Source organism: Euprymna scolopes, chromosome 29, assembly GCF_053919585.1.
Source record: "Euprymna scolopes isolate OS-2025 chromosome 29, ASM5391958v1, whole genome shotgun sequence".
Lineage (NCBI taxonomy): Eukaryota > Metazoa > Mollusca > Cephalopoda > Sepiida > Sepiolidae > Euprymna > Euprymna scolopes.
In genome coordinates, this window is record NC_136510.1 from 15,212,248 (window position 1) to 15,233,281 (window position 21,034).

Genomic DNA, 21,034 nt, shown 5'->3' on the forward strand with positions numbered 1-21,034 from the left:
CAGACAGACAGACACGTTCACTTTTTATATATATATATATATATATATATATATATATATATATATATATATATATTATATATATATTATATATATATGTGCATTGCAAATGCAAAAAACATCCTATTTTAGTTATACAATGCCCTCTCAAATTTAATAAGCGTAAGAGCTGCTTGCATTTTCTGTTTTAACTATAAAATGTTTTTTTACAACCGGAACACAATTTTCTTAACATGTAATCGATCCATTCATAACACTGAAATACGTAGTATGAATCTAATTGCTTATTTTGATTCAAACAAACTATTCACACATTTCTTATTACTTATATAGAATTAATTACTCATACAAATTGTTTTCTAAAAAGGTTTTGCGGTTTGTATTATTTTTTTTTTTTTACCTAACATTAATCCTCTATCAAAAATTGACGTTTGTGCATTAAATGAAATTGTATTGAGACTTGTAATTATATTGCTTTATTCAGCAATTCATTAGATTTAAAATAGATTTTAAATTAAGCATTATATATATATATATATATATATATATATATATATATATAATTTCAGGAGAGTATCAAAATATTACAGTATCTAAGGAGAGATAGGTGATTGAAATACGATTGCATTTGTATAACTATTTAACATACTACTTTATATATATATATTTTCCCCAAACCTCTGGACTTGATGTAGGGGAGACTAAAACTTGCTGCTATGGTTTCAAATGATCTGAAATAACAGCAAGGGGAGACTTGATTCCAGATATTTCTCATATGTTATATCTCCCCTGTTTTGGAAATAGGGTACGATTATAAATATCTCCAGTATCAAATAATCCTTATACACTGTGAAATTTACTTTATGTATGAAAACCAAAGAGGGGTGTATAACCTATGAGAAATATTTGGAATCAAGTCTCCCCTGGCTGTTATTTCAGATCATTTGAAACCATAGCAGCAATTTTTAGTCCCCACTTCATCAAGGCCAGAGATTTAGAGGGAATGTATATATATATATATATATATATATATATATATATATATTTGGTAGGCAAATTGAATATCGAAATATTCATATCTTTGGTTCTATGGACGAAACTACATGGAAAGTTGCAGACATTTTGAAGATGATAATACTATTCTTTGGCTAAAATTTTATGACAATTGGTAAAAAAGAACCTATATTTTCAAACCAATAAAATATGCACAAATTTGCTTACGTTTGTATATATAGTGTCCTGCAGGCCAGCTTCAGTTTTGCTGCTTTGGTTATCTCTCCTGTGGCCTTGCCAGGCCACTATTATATATAAGAAAAAAAGAATGAAGCATGTGCAAAAGCAAGAAAAGAAATTCCAGCTACCTACTAGTACATTACTGTCGAGGGAATATTATAAGGCAAATGTGTTCTAATTTAAAATGCGGATAAAGTCTATTTGATGCATTGTATATTTGTGTTGTGGATAAAAATTTTTTAAAAATGTATACCTGCTGTATTAGTAAGAAAGGTCCTGTTTCGTGGGATGTAAAACTCTTGACAAATTGTTTTTCTTTTTTTTTTTCTACATGCTGACTGATCCCAGTTATGCAAAATTATAATTGATGAACTATTATCTACTTATATGCCAACATTTGGGCTGAAAACAATTATATTTTTTTTTTTTTTTTTTTTTTTACAGTGATCACCACTTATCAAGGCCCGGAAGCCACTCAGGGATAAGGGTTATTGCAAGTACATTACGTTAGTGTGGAGATTTGATGAAGTGTTTAATTAAGGGGGCGGTTCATTAGGAATTTGTTAACATTGGACTTGAAGACATCCAAGTTGTAGTCCGGAGGGAAGCAGGCAGACAGAACAGAGTTCCACAGGCGTGCAGTTCTAAGAAAGAAGCTTTGTTCATGGAATCCGCGTTTTGATTTAGGCACAGATATAGAGTGGGGGAAATTTTTCAAAGTGGATTCAACTAGACGGGTGTTTTTCGTGAAAGATTAGCGAGGGGGGGGGGCCAGAGATTGGAGCTCAGACGAGCACCTGCCATGGAAATAACGATAAAACAAGGATAGGCTCGCAACGTCTCTTCTGTGGGAGAGAGGTTGCAGGGTAGAGAAAAGGGCATCCCCCACTAAGCCACGAAGTCTATTTAAGAAAATATATATTGAATAACTACACACAATCATGTGAAGCCATGGTGACAATAAAAATGTCTTTTTATGTAATATATATATATATATATATATATATATATATATATATATATATATATATATACTAACTGCATATACCCAGCATTGCCCCATCAAAACACATTGCTGGGCAGAGGGTTTAGTTGCATACTATTTAAGATACACAAAATTGTTATGAAAAGTGACTGTGGAAGCATAAAACACATCCATCTTAGTCTATGAAAATCAAATGTGAAGTAACTTTCATAGCTTAAAGGGGAAATAATTCTCATAGCTTATATAAATAAGTTTACTTCAGATTTTAAAAGCTACTGTGTTAGCTATTCATAATTTAAATTAAATCTATATATCTATAAAAGTGAAAATGTCTGTGTGTGTGTTTGTCTGTGTGAGTACACTTCCCTTCCAAATAACTCTGTCAATTCTCGGTCTACAGACTTGAGATTTGACATAAGGGGTATCAAGATTTGGGAAAATCTTTTTAATCGGTCTTCAACCAGAAATTTGGCTGTTGAGGGCTCAAAGTTCAACGATTTGACCTTTGAGAACTCTACCAAACTCCTCCACCAATTTTGGGTCTAAATACTTGAAATTTTAGATATAGGTTACTTAGACCTAACTTTATAATTTGATTTGAGCCCAAAACAATAAATACTATGGGGGTCATAATTGGGGTCAAAGTTTTTTAAAAAATTGATCTCTGCGGTCTCTACCCAAATTACTCAGCCAATTTTTGGTCTAAACATTTTAAATTTTACATAAAGTGTATTCAGACATAGAACAAGCTTTTTAATCATTTTTTTATTTTTGCTAAAAATTTGGCTTCCAAGGGGTCAAAGTTCAAAAGATTTTATCTTTGCGATCTCTAGCAGACTATTTAGCCAATTTTGGGTCTAAACATTTGAAATTTTATATAAAGGGTATTCAGACATGCAGCAAGCTTTTTAATCAATTTAGGGCGAAAATTTGGCTAGCAAGAGGTCAAAGTTTACAGTTGACCTTTGCAGACTCTACCAAACTCCTCTGCCAATTTTTTGGATATTACATTAATGTAGATTTCTTATGAATAAATAATATATATAGAAATCATAGTGGAACAACAGTGTACATCAGCCAGTTTTCAGTATGAAAATTGATTTGTGGACAGACATACATAAATACGACTTTATTATAACAGATTATTTTTATACCAACACACAGTGTTTCATGCTTTCAGTCATCAGTACAGGAAGTGACAATTCCTACTGGTCTGGAGATTCGAATCCAGCTACAAAGTCATCTTTGACTCTATTTGTTGAGACGTTACCTCCAAGCCACTTAAAATTGCCTCGAGAATTAAGCGAAATTTAACGCCTATAAATGCCAAATATGAACTCTACAGTAAACTGTTAACAAGATTCAAATGAGCAGAAATCATAAACATAGCATGATGCTAGTTGACTGCTTTTTTGTTTTTATTTCTCAGACAGTGCTCAACTTTATTAGCCTCTTCAAAATTATTAATCATAAATAATAATTTTTATATCCACAGACACTAATGTTTCATGCTTTTGCAATCATCAGTGCAGGAAGTGGGAGATTCAAACCCAGCTACAAAATCACCTTTGACTCCATTTGTAAAGATGTTATCTCCGGGACACTAACAATGGAGTTAGCTAAATTTATGAACAATATAAATGCATGTAAAAATTATAATTCAAATTAAATATTTCAAGCAACCCACCACTCTTTATCAAAAAAATGTAAAATACTGTGAAGAGAAAATAATTTATTCAACAGTTTCAATCAAAAAAAAAATCTTAGTCTGTAAAAAACAGTAGATTGATATAAAAAAACTATCACACATAACTTTCAGAATATGAATATATATATATATATATATATATAATAGTAATATATGGATCAAATTCTCTAAAATATTTAATTCCTTAGTCACTATTATTTCTGAATCAATCCAATATTTTTAATTTGAACTAATTTGTTCCATAAATATATTACAAAAAAATTGTTCCATAAATATATTACACTACTTCAAAGAAAAATATTCAATTGTGTAATAGTTTTGAAATATTCCTTGCCAGTAAATCACTTGTGCAAGGAGATATTAAAAAAATAATTTGATTATTTTAAGAGTCTTAATTAAATCAATACGTAATTTTAGTAATAAAGCCAAGGATTCCAATATATTTTTTATAATTAAAAATTTTTGTTTTCATTAGTTCGATCACATTTTTGTACACCTAATTTTATACATTATTATCCCCAGTCTCCATGTCTAGCTATTGGTGGATAGGATTCAGAATGATATTCAATATAAAGTCTTATTAAATACTCTTACAACAATATTTGCATGTTTTTACTTACTTCAAAACTGAAGAATTTGTTTATATATTAAACAAGGAAGGTAATACAAACTCCTCTTTTAATGCAGGATTGTGGATCTGAGTGTTAGAACAAATTCATTAACTCTGACTTGTCTGTTAAATCGTCTGGCTCCAATTAAAAGAAAGAAAAAGATTGATACATGATATAAAATTCCTCAAATCAATATATACAGTGTAATCCGGATATAAGAGATTTTCTCTGGTCACAAATTAGAGCCTGTGTTAATGTACAGTGCAACCCGGATATAAGAGTTGTACCCCCTCCCTGTATCTCTAGCTCCATATATAATATTTTGATGGCAGAAATTCCTCTCTGGACCAAAGTATCGTAGGTTTGCAACAACAGATGCCACATAATTTAGTAACTAATAGTCTAGATATATCTTATGTGACTTTAGAACATTTTAGACACATTTAGTCATTATAATAAAATCCTACATTTCATTCTAGGAACATTATCATAATCGCAACCATCTTTAGACGAAGTAGTTCCTATTTTTCCCTCTAAATATCAAGTCCTTCTACCGCCTCCAGTCAACACAAGAGGAAATATATATATTATGCTTGCACCCTTTGTAACTGGGTCATAAACTTATGGACATAGCATAATCTTTCCCTTTTCCAATTCAAAAATTATTATTTTTGAATTGGAAAAGGGAAAGATTATGCTATGTCCCCAGATTAATTCTACTTATTCTGATTGGCTGAGCTCTGACCATTCCTATATTCCGGATTAACAGTATTCGCATGCTAAGCAAACGTTAATGTACCATTCAAATGTTACATTGCAATGATACCTATTTTTGCCCTCTGAGTAAATTGTTACATTTTCTCGCAGTTTAGAGTGTCAGTTTGTATTTTCTCTCTCTCCCTCTCTCTCTCTATCTCTATCCATCTCTATCTCTCTCTGTATGTATTCTTCCCAACTCTCGCTCTGTCTCTCTCCTCTTTGCTCGCTTTTTACATTTCTTTTTATGCCAAAGAAAATAAAGATTTCACGGCGATGCTGAAGAAAAAAACAACACATTTATTTCCTCTCTCTCTCTCTTGCTCACTCGCTTTGTATATTTGTTTCAGTAATTTTTTTTTTTTCAAACAGTTGTTTTTTTTTTAAATGTACTTTATTTAGATATACTTTATTTAAACCTTCACAATCTATTATGATTGTCGCCGATTTAAAAATAAATGTTTTCGCAATATCATCTGCTTAATTCGTACAGCAAAGATACTCGCACAAAGCAATGCTCGGGTATCTACTTCACAGGTGTGATACATTCCTAGATGGAGGACTATCATCATGCCAGGTTTGGTCGTGATCAATCCAGTAGTGTGGGCTGTAGGAGTTGTACACACAGATACACATGAACGCTACTACTTATATATGGCAACATAGATTTTCTTAAGAATTGAGGTCTCTATAATGCACTATTGTATCTACAAAATAAAATAAAAATATCTTGTATATAAACTTATCAAATTTTCAGACTCCAAATAGCATGTAAACTGAAAAATCAAATTCTTTCTGATTATAGCCAATTATCATTTGTTATTGTTGTACTGTGTTATTGGCAATATGATGGCATGTTTTTCTAAAATTAATTTCTAAATCACTTTCCTGGATTACTGCTAATATTAAACATTTTTGAATCCTCACCTAAGAATTTAAATCGTTTTTTTGAATTGAAGAATATGATAGAAGTTGTCAACCTTAAGTTTAAAAATGTGTAAACAAACAAAAACTAAAATGATGGATCGGTACAGCTAGAAAAAATAAAATTCTGATATAAAATGACGCAACATGGGTTGATATCCGTGTTGGGACAATAAATCTTTGGGGGTGAGGGGGGGGGATCTCAATCAGAAAAATTAGTGCTTATTTTACAATGCCAAAAACGATTCCTTTAATTAGTTTTATTTATTTTTTCAGTTCATTTAAAACATAATTTTTCATTTGCTAAAACTAAAATGATAAATATTTATTTTTAAACTGCCAGTAAATTAAAATTAAATAGATCACTTCAAAAATTTGTGAAAAAAAAAAAATAATATATATATATATATATATATATATATATAATACATTGGGTTTTATCATAATCTGGAAAGGAAATAATAAAAAATCAGCTTTATAACTGCCTATTAAGAGATTTTCAAAGAATCATAATCGGTAATTGTATCATAACCCAGGAAGAATATTGGAATCGTCCCATTACTAGTTGATATATAAGAAAAACTTAACAACCAATGAAATTAAACAGAAATGGGTTGCATTTCAAAGGCTTTTTTTTTTTTTTACGTGTGGATCATTATTTTGTTGAAATAATTTGTAATTTCCATAGACTGTGTTCAAACCCAACTCTTATTTCCTTTCTTAAGCAGATTTAGACTTTACCATTGTTCAGATCTGTTTTATTTACAAGATTTTGGCAAAATTCAGCATTTTCTCTTATTCTTCTTCTCCCCCACCTCTCCCTTTTTTAATCATTTCTTTTTTTAATTTGTCTGTCTCTTTATTTTTTTTGCCAAATTGAGTCTCGGATTGTTGACGGGTTTCTCTCTTATTTACAACAACTGACCATAAATTCTTCATTTTGTTTTCGGCAGAGTTGCAGCCAACTCTGAATAGAAATAAAATTTATAAATGTAAAAAAAAAAAAAAAAAAGCCGATTGTTTAGAAATTTTAATGTTTTCCTCCGTTGAGAGAAAAAGGATTTAAACAAAAAAAAATGTTTGATTTTTCTGTGATTCTTTAAATGATTTTCCCTGGATTCCAGTGAAATGAACACCGTTTTTGACTTTGATTTCAGTCGGCATGACATTACAGATGAAGATAATTATGAAGATTTTGGTGAAGGTGAGGAATTAGAATCCCAGTCAGAAGCGGATACACCATCTCACACAAGGGGACATATGTAAGTAGAGATGAACCGAAATCAGACAATATGGCTTTCGCCTTTTTTTTTTTTTTTTTTTAATTTATTTTTTCTTTATCCATTTTTTCTTTATCCATTTTTTTTTTATCCATTTTTTTTTATCGATTTTTCTTTATCCACATTTTTTTTTATCCACAATTTTTTTATTATTCATTTTCTCGATTATCCAGGACCTGTTGGATCGGTATTTATTAGATTAGCTTGCCAACTAAGTTCTTGCATTTTAAATGTATTTTTTTTTTTTTTTAAGTAAAATAAAAACTAACAATTGTGTCAAAAGTGCATATTTTGTTTAACTTGACCTTCCATTTTGATGATCTTGAAACTAAATTGAAATAACTTGAACCAAAATAAATAAAATATAACAAATTTTCAAAACACGATATATTTACAAACAAGAACTTAGTTGCCAACCCAGTGTATTATCAAAATTTAATTAACTTTGACATTGGTTGATAATTATGTTTTTACAAGAAAGTGTTTACTTGAAAATGGATAACGCCATATGGAATGAGTCGTAGCTTTTAATGATTTTCCTCCTCTTTTAATTATTTCAATTGTGCATGGTGACAAGCAAGATCATTAGTTTTATTACTGTATAAATTTATCTTTCCGTTTTATTTCTCCTTCATTTTGTAAATCATTCAAAAAGAAAAAAATGTCAAACCTGATAAAAACTTTTTAAAAGTCAAAAGCTTCTTCATAATTTAAATGATTTTATTTTGAAGAAAAGGAAACGCATCATTATTTTCTGATTTCTATGATTAAAATATGAAAATGTTTTCAAAGTGCCAATATTTATTTATTTTTTTTTTTTATTCAGCTTTGTGCATTTCTTATTTTGGTTATAGTCAGTTAGTGTCTTCCCTACTTTCCTGCATGGCACTACTGGAACTGCCGAAAAGGCTGAACAGTACCTTTGAGTTTTGTTTTGTTCTTTAGTATTTATATTTTGAAGCAATTTATTGAAATAAAATATAAAAAAGGACATTATACAATACAATAAAAATAACACAATTAGTCTTTATTTGCAATTTATTTGCACTAATTGAATTTGGATTTGCATAAATTTGGTTATTAAAAGTGCAGATAAAGATTAATTGTTATTTTTATCTGTAATTTAATTATTTTTATTGTATACTTTTCATTAATGTCCTTTTTTTATATTTTTTATTTATTTATTTTTTTCAATAAATCGCTTCAAAATACAAATACTGAATAACAAAAAACAAAACAAAAATGAAGGTACTGTTTTGCGTTATCGGTTCTGATAACGTCACGCAGAAAATTAGGGAAGATGCTAACTCACTTTTAATTAATTATCTTGTTAAAAAATATTAAATTAAAAAAAAAAAATTTTTTTTTTTATTATTAAATAATGAATATGCTATTCAGATCAAGAATGTGAGGAAATCAATGATTGGAATACAATTACATTTGTGTAACCTTTCATCATCATTTTAGGTTTTACATGCTGGTATGTGTCGCTTATTTCAAGTGTGCACGATGACAAGCAATATGATCAATTTTCATATGATTTAGTTTTTGGATTTGTCGCACCTTTTTATTTTTTGGAATTTTTATTTCCTAAATTAAATAAGCTTTTTCAGACAAATTCAAACATAAAAAAATGTACACAGATCCCAACATTATGCTAGGTTTGATGCTCCTTAGAGACAATGGTCAAATGTTTCTTCTGTTTTTGGTTAGTTCTTTTTTACCTTTGGCATAATAGTTAGAATGTTCACTAATGAGACAGGAGACCAGCGTTCAATTTTCAGTTGTCATATCTAAAAGGATACTTGGTGCCTTTTTGCTAATCGCTAAGCATTATAAAGTGTTAAGATAATACAGGGAAAGATGACACATTTTGCCCCATAACTTTTGATCCACCAATTAGATTTTCCTGAAACTTCGCCAAAATGTGGAGGCCATTGTTCTTAATATAAATTCAGTATAGGTGACCCTTGCAAAATTCTGGTTCACATCCCTCTGGAACTTTTAGGGCTAAAAAAAACATGCCTTTTTGGAGCTTCTTTTTTTTTTTTTTTTTTTTTTTTTTTCATATTACTCAAAAACTTGATATGTATGTCTATATAGTGGTTTTCCATGGTGTTGAATTCAAATATACATGTCTTAAGGCGTGAAATTGCACCGTTTGTCCATTTTCACTGGGATTTGGTATTCCCAGAAGCTCCAAAGGGGTCACAAATGCTCCAAAATGTCAAAAAATGACACTTTTGCCCCATCCATTAGATTTTTCTGAAACTTGGCGAAAATGTGAAGGCAACGTTGGCCCTTCACACTTCTCACATTCATCATTTCTTCGCTATTTTTTTGTGGCGTTCTCTCACATGCAGCACCAGAGGGGGACTATACATGTGCAGCTTGTTTCTTTTAAATTTTAAAATAAGAACTAAACCACAACATGAGCAATGTTTACTTATTGTCTGTTAGGATGATGAAACCTGGTGTAGTGTTGGGATCTGTAGGGCGAGTTGTGAAATGACACCAATGTGAATGGCTACATTAAAACAACCTTTTATGGGAATAGGAACGAAAAAAGAAATGTATTTTTTCACATGAATATTCTACAGACTTTTCAAAGGAAAATTATTTGCATAAATGAGTTTTGTATCCGACATCATCTCTCTATTAATAAAACTACATTTAAAAAAAAATTAATTTTTCAGCTATTTGTGAGGAGGAAGGGAAGGTTTCTTAAATATGGAGAAATAAATTTTGGCTTAAAAGCCATAAAGTCTTTTTTTTTTTTTTTTTTTTTTTTAAATGTTTTAAGTTTTCTTGCATGTTTTACTTTTTAGAGTGTTTTTTTTTTAAATTTATTTTTTGATTATTATTGATATTCTTCAATTAAAAAAATAAAGGATTATCTAGTTTTATGAATTTTTTTTCTATTTGTGTTTAGTTGATGTTATAAAATAATGTTGAAGGCAAATGAAGAACGACTTAACGAAAACTTAAAAATTATTTGACCTCACAATAATGAGTTGCTAATGCTGTTTGTATTCTGCGTTTTCTTTTTTATTTGAATGTGGTTTTATGGTCATAATATCTAATTTTAAAATCTAGGGAAGTTCTACCCACACACTTGTTATTCCGGCTTTGACAAATATCGTGGCTTGTTAAACAATTTATTTTGTAGTGGACAGAGTGCAGGAGTTCTACACTTACAATTTATATTTGGATTCTTCTGACCACTGTTCTCATGTTGAGTATCATTTTCACAACGTTTTGGTCGATGTAACCGCCAACCTTCTTCAGGTGTATCTTGTCGAACTCTGGGAATGCTTCTCTTGAACTCAAGAATTTGGACAGAATTTAGAATGGAACATTTATTTACTTCATGGGAGTAGCATGTTCTTGTTCTGTCAGCCATGACTAGATAGAGATCCTAAGTAATTCGCAATTCTATTTTTCGGTCGCCCACATGGAGAATTGAACCTTCAATCTTCAGCAGAATATTATTTTTACAATTGATTTTTCCAAGTACTCTAACCACTGCACCACGGAAACGTGAAAATGACACTCATGATGAGAACAGTAATCCGAAAAATCCAAATACGAATAACCAATCCTCATCTCAAAAATCTACAGTCACAACTTTTGATTTCCCAGTAATGGATCGGTAGTGCCGTTTATGTTCAGCGTTTTTGTTATTAACTGTGGTTTTAGGGTCATAATATCTGGTTTTAAAATGTAGGGAGATAATTCCTACACAATACTTTTTTTCATTTGTCCTTTTGTTGAAAAATATTGTTTTTGGTTAAGCATTTATTTTGTAGTGGACAAAGTTCTACAATAAAACTTTTCTCTTCATTATTAACGTTCTCATTTCTATGTCACTATTAGGGTTTGGATTATTACTATTTATTTTTTCCAAGTGTTATTTTTATTGTTGCTATATTGGTCAACGTTTTTAGAAAATTTGCAAATTTTGTTAGATATTTTCGAATTTTTTTTTAACCCAAACCCAGCCAGATTAATTTGAACGGTCAATTAACCTTTTTGTTGTAAGATGTCAGTGTGATGACTCCTTTGACTGGTATTTTATTTTTCATAAACAAGAATGTTTCTTTTATGTCTCTTTAGGTCTCAACTGTTATTGCACAGAAATTCAGATTGGTAGGTATTTTTTAATGCAACATTTAAATAGATAAACGCTAAGCAGAATATTTCACTCTAACAATAGTGATACTAAAAGTCTTCGTGTTTCCTTCCCTTTAGGTCCTTGAGGTCACATGACCTCTCCTCTAGGTCCTGGGGTCGCATGACCTCCCTGTTTAGATCCTGGGGTCGCATGACCTTCCCATTTAGATCCTGGGGTTGCATGACCTCCTCGTTTAGATCCTAACATTGCATTTACTTTTATTTACTTGCTTCAATTGTCGATTGTCGCAAGATTTTTCACAAAATTTGAACGTAAGAGAATACAGCTCCCTGATTGGACACTCTGTCTAGTACAAAAAAAAAAGTCATGAATAAATTCATTATTTTTCAATAGTGGTTCCTCAGGCAATTGACAATAATCACTGTCCTCTCAAAAAGATGAAGTAATATCTTGTGAAGAATGTGCCTCCAAATCATTCCTAACTCAGATAAAGGATTTTTGGGATCAGATCAATCCCTAGGTGGTTGGAATTATTGCCAAGGACAGATCTTTGACTGATATGAAGATACTGGCATAAGAAACCAGAACTTGGGCTTTCTTTTATCTCCTTTAGATTTTGGGGTGCCAGGCCCTTCCCATTTATATCTTGGGGTCGCATGCCTTCAGTTTCTTCCTAAATAAAATTGCCATCTTGTTATTATTGATTATTGTATACCAATTTTTTCTTGGAATCTCCTCAAATTCTTCTTGAAATTACCATTTCTTCTTTTTTTGTTTTTTTAAAATTTCATCAAATAATTTTCCTCTTAACTCTTGTATTCTTCTTTGGCTTAAAAAAATATCTACTAACATTTTCAATTTCTGCTTACTTTATGATTATGCTTACAATTTTTTTTTTTTTTTAGGGTAATTTTGTGAAGCTTTTTAGAAATTTTGAACTTCTAAAAAAAAAAAAAAAAAGAAAAAAAGAAGGAAAATAAAAACTTTTTCCTGAAGATATTTTTATTTGTGTGTGTGTGCATATATATATATATATATATATATATATATATATAATGTGATACAGAACACTGCTTAAGGGAAATAACTGATGTTGCCTCTTTTATAACACTCTTATTATACAAGATGGATGTAAGCAACACACGCACAGACACACAGCAGATATTAAAGTAACAATTATGAGTGAAACGTGACAAAATTAATTATTTTTAAAAAATGTTATAATAATTTCTAACAATACTTACCACTATCATGGTCCGTATTTTGGAAATTATTTAACAAATATGTGAACTGGCCCAACTGCGAAACAAACATCCAGTTCTGACTTCTGGCCACCGACAGAAATGTGAAAGCCTCATCCGAATAGTTGTACACAATTCTTTTTCTTTTCTCCCCTGATGAAGAGATTTATCTTGAAAATTTGGGAAATGCTGCAACATCTAGCATCTTGTGTGACATGTTATGTTCCTATTTACTTGCCTCACCATGAGGGCAGTGTTAGACACAAGGTCGGTTTTTAATGAGGAAAATCCAGCTCCTCAAAAAGGGGCACTCTGGATAGGAACAAAAATAAAAATTACCTCAATTTAGAAGGATTTCTCTTTCACTGATCGAGGTCAGAAAAGGTGAAGTGTAGTAACTAAACAGATACTACACCTTGCTCCTAGCCAAAAGGTCAAGGAGTTGTCATTTGTGTTTGTCGGTAAATAAAGCTACAGTAGAACCCCCGGGATTCGGCATTAAAAATTAGTAACAAAATGCAGTACAGTATATAATACACATGTATATCATCAAATAACATAAATAACACTGTAAGGCGGGGCAAATACCGTAACCAGGGGACGGAAAAACATATTCCACATCGTAACCTGAAAATTGAAAATTATTGAAATTCCTTCAATATTGTCATTCTTCTACTTGACTCGTGTCCATCATGTTCTGACATAGAACTGCATTAACATAGCTTTCACAGAAATTCTTTCACATTATGAAAAGTGCCTCAAGCAAACTAAAATATCCTCTTTTTATATTTAAAAAATTTCGATATGTAGACTCTTTTCCCATGAAAACCCAGACGATTTGTTATTTTTAGTAACGGGTTGAATTGCAATTTACATTTGAATACAAAATTGTTTTGAAGTCAAACTGAAAAGAAACAAAACTTGCCATTTGTATTCAAATGGCACAACAATTAGTTTGACCAACAGCAAATTTGTGGCTAAAGTTTTGGATTTTGCAATTTTTAGCCTGTAAAAAAAAAAATTAAGAATTCTATATCGTTGAAAATTTTTGGTTGCTTTTTTTTTTAAATTTGAAAATATTTGTGAATGTTTGATTTTTTGGAAAGAACATTCAACAGATCTAATTTATTCAACAAAAAAAGAATGCCCGCCCCCACCTCCCTCTCTCTTTCTCTTGCATGCAATGCATTATTCATGTTTCCTAAGAAATAGGAATATTACTTCACATCCTAACATGTGAAACATCTTGAACTGTTGTATTGAAATAATTCAAATAACAATTAAGCCACAACATCTGATGACTGCCTTTTAGTGCATGAAACCAGCGTAATGTTGACTTTTTCCATAAAATAAGACTGATTGTATAAAAATGAAAAAAGCTAATTGTAAACTTAATTTATATAATAAAGTGAAGTCGGTTGGATTCTCCAAGTTTTCATCTGTAAGTTTTTCTCTTACAAATCAATATTTTATTCCGAATAGCCAGTTAATTGCAAAAATTATTAGTCTGTATTCTTTGCAAAAAAAAAAATAATATTCCAATTGATTTAATCAATTACATAATCTGACCTGATAAATTTTTGAGTAACAAGCACTTTGCAAGATTCACCATTAAATTTCATTGGATAAATGAATATGATTATCCAATGAAATAGCTCCATCGATTAAATTTTGAATTTGCAACTGGTGTTCTAGTTCACTGGGTAAGTCTTTAGTACCATTACGGCAGGATTTTTCCTCTGAGCCCCAAAATCAAGAGTCTAGACCTTTTCTGAAATGGCTTTAACCCTGTTGATTGTGGTATGATGCTAGTCCTGTGCTGTTCTAGAAGGTCCACCCTCGCAGGCTTTGTCTCTCTTTGCTAATTGCTAATTTTTTGAGGCACCTCTACAGGGGGAATGCCAATGGGACTACCCAGACATCTTTTACAGGGTCAGAATATTCCCTCCTCAAGCGTGCCAACGTTTCAAGCCCACTTTCTGACCCATGCCACCCATTTCTCACTGTCGTAGAGAAATAAATATCTTTGTTAAAATAGGCATAAATTATTACCACCAAATTGTTAAAATTCAAACGCGATATGAAGGGGGATAAAAATATTAAATAATTGGCTTTAATATCTGAGAAATAAAACCTTGTAAAAGTAGACAATTAAGCAAACAGAACGTCCGTCATACACAATTTTTACATTCGCACAAATTTAATGTTAGACATGTCCTATTTACACCAGCTACCAAATCTACAGTGATTTTTGAAGGTTGCCATATTGTTTCGATGAAAATATGCATCCACAGACACCTGCAAAGTTATCTTAAGATTTCATTAAGAAAGACAATCATTTTCCTCAAAAAAAAAAAAAAAAAATTACTACAAATGGATATAAATCTGCAATGTCATAAATATATGATATAAATCTTGACGCACATCATAGTAGTGCGCGTCTATTAAATACAATGACAAAATGAATATTAATGATAACAACAACACGCTGCTGACGACCTGTCATGATTTCTAAGGTATATTCAGACTTGAGTTACCCTCCCCCCCTCCCCTCCTGCCGAGAAGTTTGCATTGAAAAAATAATTTAATAATTTCAATTAACACACTTTGTGGATTTTAGCATATAAATTTTTTTTTTTTTCATAATATCAACATTTTAAAATAGTTTAACGTTAAAATATTTCAACGCTATGCTATTTCTGTTTTTTTTTTGTTTTGTTTTTTTATTTATATATATATATATATATATATATATATTATTAAGACTTTGCTTTTTGTCATGTTAATTCTTTCCAATTACGTAGGTTTCCGCATTATAACACTTGAAACTTCTATTTAAAACTTCTTGATCAATTTACGTAATCTTCAGAATATGATATTTTTTATTTCGTCACGAGTATATACGTCATACAGATTTTTTGTTTTGATTTTTAATATGAGGGAATTCTGGACAAGAACCGGCAAACTAGAAATAATTTGGCAATTTAAGTGCACTTACCAGTTAATTAATAGTTTGCTGAGTAGTGTTTCAGATAAAGAAAATCAAGTAATTTTTTTTTTTTTTTTTCTAAATTTTAATAAATTTAGGTAAATTTTACTAAATTTTAAAAAATTTAAAGTTAAAAATGTTATAAATTCAGTGAATAGAAAATAAAATATCGTTTTTAAGAAAAAGGTACATTCATTACTTTTTACAAATACGGATGTAAAATTGTTTGAAAGTCAAAATCAGAAGTATACATTTTTACAAATGACAAAACGGTCTCAAAAAATGTACAAATAAATTATATTAATGGCTAGTTTGGTTTTAATCCTTACAGGAACCTTGTTAGTACACTATGATAAACGAATAAATTGCATTAAATGATGTCAACAACTACTTTCTAGTGTATAATCATAAAACATAAAAGGCCCTGGGCAGTATTTCAAGACAATATATTGCGTAAATTTTTTTTACATTTAATGTTTTTCAAATGTGTTCTTTATTCATCGACATTAAACTTTTTTTTTTGTTTTTTTAATCTATTATTAATAATTTCCATTTTTCTTTCCAATATGATTATAAATAATTGTCTATATAGAATTTTAAAATTGTAGTTCTTTTAGAATTGTAAGCCTATCGATTCAACAGCTTTAATGCTTTCTAAGAGTTCACCTTTTTAATATATGATTAAAATGGATGCCTTTTTTTATGAAGAAACTGAAAGGCAGCCTGGTGGACTTAATTACTTTTCTTTTTTTCTTTTTTTCTTTTTTTTAATGCTTTTATAATAGTTTTAATATGGGAGATTAGGGTATACAAAGAGAGATTTTATAATGAAGCAGTTTTTTTTTTAAGTTCCTTTTCTACTTTTTGATAAAAAAAAAGTAAATAAGAAAAGGTGAAATTAAAATAGTGAAACAAAAAATAATAAATAAAAATAAGAAGGTCCCTGTGCAATGCTGATTAAATGCAGTTGTGTGCAAATAAAGTTTATCTTCAAAATAATTGGGAAGTCTCACAAAGATTTATAAGTAACTGAAAATGGTTCCTCCACCACAAAAATACCCCGGTTTTATCAGAAACTCATCTGCCAATGATTAAGATTAGATTATTTCTTGGCATTCCTGGCAATGTTTTTATCTTTGAGATTAAAATCACTTTGATTCTTTAAAGTTTTATCAAAGAATCAATTTGGATAGATGTACATGTTTCTCTCTCGCTTGCTCTCTCTCTCTCTCTCTCTCTCTCTATATATATATATATATATATATATATATATATATATATATAAAATTTTGAAAAAATATATGGCAATTAAGCTACACATAATTTTCTGCATTTTATCCTTGGAAAACTAACTTGACGAATCCTCACAAGGATAATTCTGTGTAGCTTAATTGTCATTTTTTCAAAACTTACTACCTAGCTCTACTTGTGTATCGAGCACTATGAAGTAAATACTGAAAATGGATACATAAAATTATACATAGCTAATTAATATATGTATATGTATATATACACGCATACATAAATATTATTTTTACTTACAGATACAAGTGTTTCATGCTTAGGCAATCATCAGTGTGGGAAATGATAATTACCACCGATCAAAAGATTGATATCTATTCACTCACAAAGTCACCTTTGATGTTTCAGTCTGGTATTAAACCTCCAGGACACCATTAATTATCATGTGAAAGATATAATGTCGAAACAATACAGAAAGTTTGTTAAATGGTGTTCAGCTGCAGACGCTAGAACATTGCATTATGCTAAAATTATTTGCATTATGCTAAAATTATTTGCATTATGCTAAAATTATTTACATTACGCTAAAATTATTACGAATATTATAATGGTGGATGCTCTGATGCCCTTGTATCTCCTCAATATAAAAACCCTGGACAAACCAGACATCGTGCTCGATACCCAAGGAGATAGGTAGTAAGTTTTGAAAAAATATGACAATTAAGCTACACCCCTACACAGTAGAAATCTCTAGATGTAACAAAGCCTTCTACTCTAATATTTTCTTCCCCCAGAACTGCTAGACTTTGGAACTCCCTTCCGGGTCCCTGCTTCCCCAACATGCAGAAGTTCAAGTGTAATGTGAACAGACATCTTGCTGCTCAACTTCCTACGTAATCTCCCTGCAACTTGTGTCCCTGATAGTAGACCCCCAACATCAAAGTGGCACTGTGCCTTGTTTGAGGTGAAAATTTAATAAAAAAAAGTTAATGTCAGTGTTTACAACAAAATTATGAATGAAAAGTTTATTAAACTAGCAAGGTTTCCCAGTATTGCCTGAGGTAGTAGTAATTTTCCTTTCTTCACATTGGGAGATTGGTGGATAAAGAAAGCTAAATGATTATTATCAAGAAAGAAATGTCTACTTGAAAACAAATGCTAATCCAATTCAGGATCGTCTAGTTTTTTTTTTGGGGGGGGGGGGGTTGTTTTGTTTTTATAAAACTCTATCTTAAGACATTTGGCCCTTTGTGTGCGAAGTCTGCTGTTCTGATTCGGTTTTATTCTAATTTTTAGCAGTTGTTTTTCATGTTATATATTGTGGCCCAAATCTCTACTCATATAATGCCGTCATCTGACATTTCTTATTAAACAAGTGTAGAGTGAATGTCATTTTAACTTTGCCAATGACTTCCACTTTCTCATAAATAAGACAACTATTTTATTTTCAGTCAATTTTAATATTTAATTCTGATTGATATATTTTTCATTAGTAATGAAGACAGGACCATGGAGGAGTACTTACCTTCAGTCATATCAACTATGCCTGCCACCCATAACACCTGTAAGAAATTAAACACAATAACATTGTTACATATACCTCGTTTTGTTGGCTATTAGTCTACTTCTTTTGACCCACATTGACTCTCTCTCTCTCTCTCTCTCTCTCTCTCTCTCTCTCTCTCTCTCTCTCTGTGAAAAAAGTAGGTGTGGTTTGTCTATGTAACCGTGTGAAGATTTCTTAATTGTTGCTGTAAGTCATTCAGTTGGCACACCACATTTAGAGACAAGAGATTGTGAGTTCAAACCTCACCTGGGGCATAATTATTTCTGCTCTGATTTTATCCCAAAATGAACTTAGACCTTTCAGAATTACAAAATGAAGCCGGTTGTTTACTTTTATTTATTTATTTATTTATTTTTTTTTTTTTCTGTAATCTGTGTAATTTACAGAAATTAGGACCCCGGGCAATGACAGGTAGTCTTGCTATTATAAGATGATATGCACTGCAGCAAGGATTATAAAACATGCTATGGACACCGTGTTGGGTGGGGATGCGGTTGGGCTCTTTTTTACATGCTACAAATGATGATACAAAAGTGCTGGCCAACCTCTTTCCACACTGAACAATATGTTGAGGTGGAAATAAGGAGGAGGAAGAGGTTGATCTTGGTTTCCATGGAAACCTGTTCTACTTGTATGATAAAGAGATTAATTTCAATGTTTTGTACAGTGTACCCTATTAGTAGAAAGTGAATTTACTTGACAGACTTGTTTTGTCACATGTTGTCTTGTGCAGAAAGACTGGTAAGTGTGACTTTGCAATCTCTCAATGCTTACTATGTATTTGGGGTAATATATATATATATATATATATATATATATATATATATATATATATATATATATATATTAACCTTGGTTCATGTTTAACATCACTTGACATTTTAAAAAAAAAATTCACTTGTATTAAAACAATTTTTTACTTTCACTTTTTTTTTTTTTCATCTGTAAGAAAAAATTAGGAGGATTTCAAATTAAATATTTCAAATGTTATTTTGGTTGCGTTTACGGTGGCAGAGTTGTCAGGACAGAAATGTTCATATATCACTTGAAGATTGGTTCAACGACATTCGGCGCCAACCCAATGTTTCATCCTTTGATGATCAATAAATGAATGCCCGTTTAATTACTGGAATCAAGCTTTGTTTACACGTGAGAAAGAAATACTCCGCACTCCACTGTCTATGAGGTTGAAAAGTTTTAGCAAAGGGAATCAATGATTAGGATGTTTTGCTTGGTCTTTTTAATGACATATTTTATTTATCTGTTATGCATTATATTATAGCAGAATATAATGTTTATTGCAAGTGTTACCATTTACGAGTTTTGGAATGTTGTCCTCATTTTGGGTCTTATGCTTACAATATTTTGTCTCTTTTACACTTTGGCCTTCTTCGGGTGCTGGCCCTGTCGGTGGGGCATTAGAATACGCCGACTGCCCCCCCCCCCCTGCAGAGGGTAAAAGTCCCTCAATGGGGGTCCTGGATATGACCTTAAACTATATCCCGTGGTGAAGCCCCAGCTTGTGGGCTTTGGGGAGTGTGGAGCCACCCTTTAATTACCATTGCTCCCAGGTCCACTCTGACCCGGAGTGGTAGTACCTGTTAGGGTCCCAACTATGGGTTAAATAGAAACCGACGTGAAAACAACAAATATATTCTATTAAAAAAAATTTTCTTCAAAATCTTTGGATTCGGCATTAAATAACCCGAAAAGGGTTGATATGCCGTAAAACAAAAACAACCAACCAATCTTCGGGTGCTATTGGATCGCATCTAAACATTCCGAGAGAAGTTGGTGGTAGTGGTGGTCATTTAGATAATGATGCAAACCGACGATATGAATGTACCAAGTTGGTCTAATTGGTTCCATAGCATGGTTTTTCATTTATAGATGTTGGCAACCTTCATGTAGTCCCTATTGTAAGTACCTGATTCCAGAAACAATTTAGGGGAAACCCAATGCTAACAACAGGATCAAGCCAATCAAAAAAGTCTTATCGTACACAAATTTATTTTTCCATCTGAGAATTTTGAACTCCCGCCTTAATTTCTAAGCCGTTTTCATTGATATCAGTTTTTTTCTTTTCTTACACCCTCTTTAACAATTAATAAAAGATATCTAAAAGGCATGGAATGAAAACTGTCTGTCTAAACGGATTAAATAACCATCAGATAATACAATTGTTGAGACCTTGTGAACATAACAACCAAAAAAAACACATCAATACGAATAAATTACTTTTGAAATATTTAAACTGTTCAGACAAACTCAAATAACATCTTAATAAAACAGGTGAGCTATTACGCAACAATGACAACTTGAGAACAAGGCAAACTTTAATCAGAAGAATTTATTTACAACTA

The 21,034-nt window shown here is 31.0% G+C and overlaps 1 protein-coding gene across 9 annotated transcripts in view; it reads left to right on the forward strand.

The window, feature by feature from the left end:
• LOC145252501 (rab11 family-interacting protein 4A-like) overlaps nucleotides 1-21,034 on the forward strand; it is a 302,623-nt gene that overhangs the window by 145,291 nt on the left and 136,298 nt on the right. For 5 of the 9 annotated variants that reach the window (XM_080111998.1, XM_080111997.1, XM_080112001.1 and 2 more), the window contains 2 exons: nucleotides 7,375-7,479; nucleotides 11,614-11,646. In XM_080111998.1, coding sequence (XP_079968124.1) covers nucleotides 7,375-7,479; nucleotides 11,614-11,646 — 138 coding nt within the window. The remainder of the gene's footprint in view (nucleotides 1-7,374; nucleotides 7,480-11,613; nucleotides 11,647-21,034) is intronic. The other 4 variants (XM_080111999.1, XM_080112003.1, XM_080112002.1 and 1 more) reach the window with 1 other exon arrangement.